A 9,788-nucleotide genomic window follows, 5' to 3' on the forward strand; every position below is an offset into this window, starting at 1 on the left:
TGAAATCTAACCACCAGTGCCCCCAGGAGACCTATCAGTTTAACTTGCCCAAGGTCCAGACATCGGTTTTAGGTGAACTGGCTCAGATCATTCACACTTAAAGCCACTTAATGTGTTATATACTTGTGAGAAAGTGTGACGTACAGTGAAAGTTTTCAGGAGCAGTGTGCACTTGTCAAGTCTAGGCCTTCAGCCTATAGTTAGTAACTACAGGAGATCACAGTCCAGTTAAAAATAGTTTGAAGGTTTAAGTGTGTGTCTGTCCATAGCTGGAACATTTAGACGTATGTAGACGAAAGTTCTTATAGACTAGCTAGTAACATGTGTTCTTAAAGTGCACCTGTACTTAAATAGCAAACAAATGCTGTGAAGTGGGGAAGGGGGGTGGGGGGTTAGTAGGGAAACTAGACTCCTCTTTACTTAGCTCTACCAGTGATGAAGGTTAAAGCAATACAGCAATATTTGGCAATTTGTTGGCCAAAGATTGAACCTTTATGTCAAAAGAAACTAAAGGGTGGTTTCGATCAGCCACAAGAAAGTAGGATTGGAATTGCCCTGATCAAATTTGATCATATTTAAAGACATTGCTATCATTTTGATCCAACCTTTATTAAAGCGTATTGAAGCTGTCAATTTAAGGCCCAGTTACAAATTCACAATTGATCAAATTCTGGTAGCTGATTGGACTTGTGAGCAGTAGATTGCTTTGTTTTCGGTGAATACTTGTGAACATATTTGTGATTCCCTGTGGATAGAAAGTTGTTGAAATTGAGTTTTTGGAACATTTACATTGGCTTAGTATAGTATTGTATGCATGTTTACCAACAAAACTTTGATACATTGTGGAAGAGAAAAGCTCATGGATCACTCAACATCTTATAACACTGTAAATGATGTCAACCTATCACCTAACCTTTTTATAATATACATGTTCTAAGTGACAAAATAAAGAATCCGTGTATAAGACCTAATTGATATGGGAGGGAGGCTTAAGTTGACAATAAACTCAGGAGTTCAATCTTGAAAATGCATTCACATACATTAACTACTAATAAAAATGTATCTTATTTGTGTATCACTCGGCTGTAGATCCTCAAATCATCTCTGAATTGGTGCGGACACTGTCCTTCCTTCTGGAGGGGGGCTACTTTTGTTTCCTATGGTCCCTGTATGTGTTGTAAAGTAGTCACCGCTCCAAGCTCACTCCCATGATGGACTACAATCTCAAGTTTAGTTTACTAATTTGTATCAAGATTATAGTCCATAACAGGAGAGAGCTTGGAGCATTGAATATGGGAAACAAAAGTAGCCACCCTCTAGAAGGAAGCACAGTATCGGCAGTATCTTGAGTTTAGTGTCACTTTAATATCACCTTTTTAACCATCATAATGGGGGGAAAAAATCAACGGGCCATCTTCCTTACCGACTTGCTTAGCAGCATATGATTCTTTCCAGCACTGAAGCAGTAACAAACACTCAAAAGCAGAAAGTCTGCAATCTAAGGTTAAAGTTTATATTTTCTATCTGGTTCCGGGATCCGTTAAGACTGTTTTGTTGACTATCAGTCAGTAGGCAGAAAATATAAGGGCCCAGATTCTGTCAACGTTTTTCAAAGTTATGTCTGTCTCTTAGGACTTTCATTGTTTTTCATTTGTACACTTATTTTCTTTGCTCTTTTGTTAGCTGGTGTTCCATAAGGTTCTGTTCTTAAACCCCTTCACTTTTATCTATCCTTATGGTCATGACCAGCTGACTGGCACAATTGGCTTTAATCAAGATACTCAATCCTTTGGTTTCTGATCCCTACTATTTCTTGAGGATTTACCATCTTTGTTTTCATACTCTTTTACTTCCATAAACTAATAATCAATAAAACAAAATATGTACCTTTCCACCATCTTCCTTTTCTTCCCAGACATAATTATTTTGGAACCCTCACTTCTCCAGGCTTGTTGCTCAGAGGGTGATACTTGATTCCTATCTCTCATTTAAAATCCACAATCACCCACTAAACACCTTCTGTTATCTCTTGAACATGAGTCCCACATTCCCTCCTTCCTAATGAATGATACTACTAAAATGCTTGAACATGTCATCATCGTATCTCGGCTTGACTGTTGTTACAATCTTCTAAGTGGTCTGCCAACCGACTTATGCGGCTAAAAGCCATCCTGTACTCTGCTGCTGAACCTCTCTCCTGGTTACTTCTCTCTTTAAGTCCCTCCACTGGCTGCCAGTTACTCAGGAAATTCAACTGTAACCTACAGAGCTCTCTACAGTGTAGCCCTTCCATACATTTCCTAATTTCCATATACCATCCCTGACACAACTTCTGCTCTATGCATGGCTTTCTTTTCTCCTCTACTTTAGTCAACTTCTCTGGAATTCTTCCCACATACCATTCAGCACTCCCGACCCATCTTCTCAGGCAAGCATACAGTCTGAGCTGTTGTTCCAATCAATGACAGATCCATCACTGCTTGGACATACGTCAAGGCAGACGCTATTGCCTCATATATAAAAAGTAGAACTATGGCCTACCATTAAAAAAAAAAAAAAAATGTGCTACAACACTTAAATATAAGTGTATCTTCAAGGGGCATGGCTATTAGTATTGTGACTTATTCACAAGCTTATAACCTGTCAATTAACACCTGGCCACACCTAGTCCTGCCCACTGCTTTCCGCATTGATAGCACTGCCTTTGTTGCTGAAACCCTCCCACTGTGAGCTGCAGTGCCTCGGAGGGAGAGCGTGTGAGACAAAATGAAGGAGGATTTGGCTCAGTCAGGGGTGTTAAAGAAGCGTTTCTTGTTTGCTTTGCAAGGCTTGTGCATTACACATTAACAGGATTTGGAAATTGTTTAGACTCTCATACTGGAACCTTTAGTTGTAGTTTAATGAAGAATTCCAGGAAATTGTTTTCTTTTAAAACTGCTGTTAAATCTAGAATATTAAAGGAGAACTATGAGGTGAGTGATTTTCACTCATCCTCATAGTTAGAGCCGAAAAGTGACAAAGAAGCTGTCACAGGTCGGCTCTATTGATCGGGAAGTGAGCGAGCACATACCGTCACTCGCTCACTTTCCGATCATCTCTCTGCAGAGAGCGGTGACTGTCACTTATGGCTTACTGCAGGGATTCCCCCCCTCCTCTCTCCGATCCTCCAGCGCTGAGTGGAGGAACAGACGATGAAGGGGGCGGGCACAGCTGGCTCTGCCTCAAGATAGGCAGAGCCAGCTGTCACTCACGCAGCTGGGTGGATCTCGACAGTATTGTCAGGATCTGTCCCTGCTGCAGCGCTCTCAGAATATCACTGGCAATAGCCCGCTACTGAGCTTTGGGTCACGGGAGGAGGTTAGTATAGGTCCTTCCATGAACCTAAAGAGAACTATGGGGAATAACACTTACCGTAGAGTTCTCTTTTAAGTGCTGTATCACCTATACTGGGGAAGTTTGTGTACATAAAATCTAGTGCAATTGTTTATCAAAGTACAATCCATGTTCGTAAAGGATTGCGTACAGTTGGAAAGTTAGTGTCCCTACCTATACCAGCTCATAACTGCTCTGGGATCAGTTTGCTCAGATGCCTGTAACTCTCTCAAATGTATTTTTTTGCTTGTAGATGGAAACTGTAACACCCAAAGGAAATACCTATTTAAACAAGAGAACAGAACAGAATTGTACAACTTCTTGTTGGCAGTCAATTGATTTGCAGCACATTACTTTGAATGCCTTGTAGCTGATGTGACCTGTCAGCAAGTGGTTTTATCACTTATTAGCATGAGCATTAAATCGCCCATGGAGTTTAGGCCATCTCAGAGTTAGAACGTTACATGAATGGTGACGGAACCTCTGGATTTGTGGTTCTGCATTCAAGTACCTTATCTGTTGTGTAGCTTTTTTGTGTATCACTCGGCTGCAGTTCCTTAAATCATCTTTAAAGTGGTGCTGACACTGTCCTTCCTTCTGGAGGGGGGCTACTTTTGTTCCCTATGGTCCCATTGTGTGTGTTGTAAAGTAGTCACCACTCTAAGCTCGTCCCCGTCATGGACTACAATCTCAATACAAATTAGTAAAATAAACGTGAGATTGTAGTCCATCACAGGAGTGAGCTTGGAGCGGTGACTACTTTACAACACACACAGGGACCATGGGGAACAAAAGTAGCCCCCCTCCAGAAGGAAGGACGGTGTCAGCACCAATTCAGAGATGATTTGAGGATCTAAACCACGAGTGACATACAAATAAGATACATTTTTTGTTAATAGGGGGCTTGAATGTGTTTTTAGGATTTAACTCCTGAGTTTAGTGTCACTTTCACCCCGTCTTTACTGTACTGGCAGATCTCATTATCAGTTGTAAACTAGATTTGAACAGTGACTGTCCTAACACAGGGTTAACGATCTCGAGGCTTGGGTTGTGCATTGTATGTTAATGAAGGGACGTTGAGTCCGTCACCACCATGTCCTCCTCCACTTTCAAATTGTTCAGAGTAGCTTGCAGTCTGGCTAAAGGCCTGCTCCAAAAAAACTATTAGATTTTTTTTTTTTAATGGGTAAGCTGTGTGAATGGGAACACAAGTTTGAGGGTTTTCTCAAACTTGACTGCAAAAAATGGAAAAACAGATTGCGCAATCCCTAGTTGGAATATTTAAGCCCACACTGTAACATTTTGGCACGTTTCAGTCTTGCCAGCCACTAATGCAACCCAGCGATGATTTTTTTGGCTGCGGGTCTGTGGATGTTTGGCTGCAAGGAGATCCACTTTGACACTTTGCATGCATTGTTGATATAAGGATTTCAGCTCTTTGTAAGAGTGACAAGCTGCTCCGCAGGAATGTGAGGGCTGATCTATTTACTTGTCATTTTCATCAGCTTTTTTGTTGTTGTTGTTCCTCCTTTATTTTTCCGGCTGTGGGAGACTGATTAGAAAGCCTGCTAATTTCAGCTTGTTAAAAAAAAACCCAGAGCATATTGAATTCCCTATTAGTGAGATCTCAGCGATAATTGCTTAAAGACAGCAAAATGAAAAGAAAGTGAGTATTGAAACCGTTGAGGGGAGAGGGAAGTTTTAACAAAGAGGCAGTTGAAAGATTTCCAGATGGAGTCCGTCTACTGGGTTTACCTATGGGTGGGAAGATCGCTGATAAGCTACATGATAATTCACAGCAGTTAATCAAGAAAAGCAAACAGTTTATGATGCATTGGATTAACCAAACTCCAGGTCTAGGAGATAGTTTAGCAGCAAAATTGCTTGGAAGTTGAAAGGTCAGGCCTGAATATAAAATAAATCATTGTTCGCCAGGAGCTCTTAGTAGTGTTTACCCCGGGCTTGATTAGGAAAGTATTTCGTTTACATTAGCTCTTGTATTACATTTCTAAACTCAACCTTTTCTGCCTTTCAATGGATTGAGCTCCTCACAGGTTGAAAAGAAGAGTGTATTGTGTTTGCCAAACAAAATGTCACTGAATAGATGAGTCCCAGGCCAGGTTACCAAGCTCGACTTGGAAAGTGAAAAAAAGTTTGGTGAAAGTTTTGCTTGTAGTATTTGATCGATATAGGTCAAAGCTCATGCAGCTTTGTAGCATGTGTAGACAGTGTTTCTTTAATTATGACAAATATTCAAAATTAAAGTGTATCTAAACCCAAAAACAAAGATGTAATACACTATCTCTCCAAAAGAAAAGTCACCACCTGGATTTAGTTAAGCAGATAGATCAGAGCCTTCCATTGGATGTGTTATGATCTGGAGTTGTTTCAGTTGGTCAGATCTAGGTTCAGCCAAGTCCTGTGCCCAAAAAATGAGGTCAGCTGCCTACCTGAATATACTGAATGATCAGGTTTTCCCACCAATGGATTTTTCCTTCCATGATGGCACATTGGACATATTCCAAGATGATAATGCCAGGACTCATCGGGCTCAGATTGTGGAAGAATGGTTCAGGGAGCATGATACATAATTTTCACACATGGGTTAACCACCAGAGTCCAGACCTTAACCCCATTGAGAATCTTTGGGATGTGCCGGAGAAGACTTTACACAGTGGTCTGACTCTCCCGTTATCACTCACTACAAGATCTTGGTGAAAAATTAATGCAACTCGGGATTGAAATAAATGTTGTGACATTGCATAAGCTTATCGAAAAGATGCCATAATCTAGGTGGTCCAATTAAATATTAGAGAATGTGACTTTTTTTTGGACATATTGCAGCTTACCTGTCCTGATGTGGTGGCTGCATTAGTTTTCTGTTTTTAGGCTTTTTTCACTTTATTTTTAACTGGTGATCCAGTCAGTAGGGTGGGTGGCTCCACTCTATAGAGGAGCAACAGAGCCACCCATGGACTGCAGCATTATCACCTCGTGGGAAGGTTGGTATTAGATTGATTAGCAGATATAGATGGACTTGACTAACAAAAAAAATCCAAACTCCAGCTAACACGTTCTTCATATTTTTTTTTCTAACGTTTTTATTTACTTTTGGGATACATAAATGGATAAAAGATGATCAGTGGTAAATGGTTTGTTTCAACTCCTACCTGCCACTTTTGCTGGGCAGTTTGGTTTGTTAACGGAAGTTGGAAAAAAAAAAAAACTAATGCAGCCACCACATCTAAGAATTGGTAGGCTGCAAAATGTTAAAAGTTTTGGGTCTAGGCTTTAATTAATTTGATTATGTGGAATAATATAATATTATTCAGTGAAAACAGTTATGAACAGTAGGATATATAAAGCTCATGTTTTGTTTACAAATGTGGATTTTAACAATACTTGTGCACTTCTTTACTAACCCAGATATATAGCTGATGAGATTGCCATGCAGGTTACAATTTGATTGTATACATTTTCATATAATCTGTTTTTGATTTACCAAAACTATGGTAGCCAGCCTAAGCAATCTATCAAATCTATATCTAGGGGAAAGTGTAGGAATGCCAGATTGCAAAGATTTGGTGACAAGCTTTGGATGAAAGCTCTCATGTACAGAGCCCTCCTAACCCTCACATATTGAATGTTATTGTAAATGTACACTGTCAGCTAATGTTACAACAGATATAGTAGGCACGCAAAGGACTTCCATAGGTGTACATGGACAGTATAGTAGCTTTATTGCACCAACATTTGGGCGTGTCCCAACCTGCCTTTTTGTAAGATATTACTCCAGTGTATCAACTACATTGAGACTCTCACCTCTCTAACATGTCTATGTAATAATTTTTCATGCACCCTAAATCCCATCTTTTTTTTTTTTTTCCTTAGTTTTTCCTCTGTTCTGTGTATGTTCCAATGTGTACGGAGAAGATCAACATCCCCATCGGCCCCTGTGGTGGCATGTGCCTTTCCGTCAAGAAAAGGTGTGAGCCTGTCCTCAAGGAATTTGGATTTGCTTGGCCAGAAAGCTTGAACTGTAGCAAATTTCCACCCCAGAACGACCACAATCACATGTGCATGGAGGGCCCTGGTGATGAGGAGGTACCAATGCACAGCAAGACTTCTGTGCAGCCGGGGGAAGAGTGCATTGCCATGGGTCCAAACTCCGAACAGTACACCTGGGTTTCGAGGAGCATGAGCTGCGTCTTGAAGTGCGGCTATGACGCTGGTCTCTACAGCCGCTTGTCCAAGGAATTCACTGACATCTGGATGACCGTGTGGGCCAGCTTGTGCTTTTTATCCACTGCATTCACAGTGCTCACTTTTTTAATTGACTCGTCTCGTTTTTCCTATCCTGAGAGACCTATCATCTTCCTGAGCATGTGTTATAATATTTATAGCATTGCCTATATTGTGAGATTGATTGTGGGTCGAGACAGAATATCCTGTGAATTTGGGGAGGCTTCAGCACCCGTTCTCATCCAGGAAGGGCTAAAGAACACAGGATGTGCTATCATTTTCTTGCTCATGTACTTCTTTGGAATGGCTAGCTCCATCTGGTGGGTGATTTTGACACTGACCTGGTTCCTTGCAGCAGGTCTTAAGTGGGGACATGAAGCAATAGAAATGCACAGCTCCTACTTCCACATCGCTGCTTGGGCGATTCCAGCCGTTAAGACAATTGTCATTTTGATTATGAGACTCGTTGATGCGGACGAGCTGACCGGTCTGTGCTATGTTGGCAACCAAAACATCGATGCCCTCACTGGTTTCGTAGTGGCCCCACTTTTCACTTACTTGGTGATCGGTACTCTGTTCATAGCAGCCGGTCTCGTGGCTTTATTTAAAATCAGATCCAATCTTCAAAAAGATGGGACAAAGACGGACAAGTTAGAACGGTTAATGGTGAAAATTGGTGTCTTCTCCGTTTTGTACACTGTCCCGGCCACCTGTGTGATTGCCTGCTACTTTTATGAGATCTCCAATTGGACTGTTTTCCGATACACGGCTGATGACTCTAACATTGCTGTGGAGATGCTCAAGATATTCATGTCCCTTTTGGTGGGCATCACATCGGGTATGTGGATCTGGTCTGCCAAGACGCTGCATACGTGGCAGAAGTGTTCAAACAGATTAGTGAACTCGGGGAAAGTGAAAAGGAAGAAAAGAGCTGATGCCTGGGTAAAACCGGGCAAAGGGAATGAAACTGTGGTATAGCCAATGGTCGCAAGCAGTCTTGTTTTTGAAAGTGAACACTGCCATGAGTCAAGCTAACCTGCTGTTACTGCAGTCTGAAGCCTCAAACACCATTGGTTGCCATAATAGACCTTTTCAAGATGTTTGCTCTGCAGTTAAATGGTGTGCTGGAAACATACATTTGGCTTCCTTTGTGTCTTGCTCTAAGATGTAAGGGTGGATCTAGATGTAAAAGTGGAGGCCCTCAGGAAAAGCAGAGTGCGACTTGACCACCCAAGACAGCTCTGTGCGACTTGTTACCACTGGGCCTTTTTAAGGTCCTGTCTTTCATATTTCAGTGCTGCATGAAAGCAAGTTTTCTTTCTAGGTTACATTTGTGGTAAAGTCTTATAACTTGTACAGGATTGGAAGGCTACTTCCAAGACAACAGGCTAAGGGACATGTCTACAAAGCAGTGCTAAAGTTCAGGGCACATGTCCTAATGTTTTGCATCCTAGCATCACTAAGTAAGCATGGCCCAAAGTGTATTTTGACATATTTAAAGATACAGCTCTATCATACTAGTTAGATAAAAGACAAAGAGAGCCATTGAACACTGGAAACTAATCAGAGTTTATCTCTGTGGTGCCTTATTAACTGATAAATGTTTTCATTTCTTGTGTGTTATGTTCTAACCAAGTCCCAGTTGTTGGAGTATTACAAACCTTCGATTAGGCAGGTGTGTTCCTAAGAGCTACCTGAAGCATCATTGAAAATGCTGCACATCAGGCCCTGTGATGTGTACCTCTTCTAAGAATAAGCACCGCATCCACATGATCAGGGCCAGTTTCGATAGTACTAACACTATAAACTGTTTCCGGACATGGGGCATGATGGGTGTCTTATGCCATCACCAAAAGGCACCACTAAAGACAAAATTTCCATTATGGGGGATGTTGTATGGTCATACTAGATTGCTGTTTTATGTTCTTTAGTCATCCTAAACTGCATAATGACCTCATGGATTCTGCAAGATTACATCATGCAGCTCTTTGCAATGCAAACTTATATAGATTGTGAATCCCATGCACTATTGGTGTGCACCAAGAGGCTTGGTACCCTCACACCAATAATGAACAATTAACAAAGGGCATGGTCCTACCCTGGATACAGTGGGTACGGCAAACCAATCCCCTCCAAGAAGTACAAGCTCATAAGCTGTTTTCTTACCTTCACAT

General features: G+C 41.3%; 1 protein-coding gene across 2 annotated transcripts in view; it reads left to right on the top strand.

Moving 5' to 3' along the window:
* The window catches only part of FZD4 (frizzled class receptor 4), an 11,964-nt gene extending 2,670 nt beyond the window's left edge, over nt 1-9,294 (top strand). The window contains exons 1-2 of one of the 2 annotated variants that reach the window (XM_018553268.1): nt 504-514; nt 7,264-9,294. In XM_018553268.1, coding sequence (XP_018408770.1) covers nt 7,291-8,592 — 1,302 coding nt within the window. In that variant the 5' untranslated portion in view covers nt 504-514; nt 7,264-7,290 and the 3' untranslated portion in view covers nt 8,593-9,294. Of the gene's footprint in view, nt 1-503; nt 515-7,263 lie in introns of those variants that run through there. The other variant, XM_018553267.1, reaches the window with a different exon arrangement.
* The last annotated feature ends 494 nt before the right edge of the window (nt 9,295-9,788 follow it).

This window comes from Nanorana parkeri, unplaced genomic scaffold (genome assembly GCF_000935625.1).
Source record: "Nanorana parkeri isolate BGI_ZX_2015 unplaced genomic scaffold, ASM93562v1 scaffold114, whole genome shotgun sequence".
Classification (NCBI taxonomy): domain Eukaryota; kingdom Metazoa; phylum Chordata; class Amphibia; order Anura; family Dicroglossidae; genus Nanorana; species Nanorana parkeri.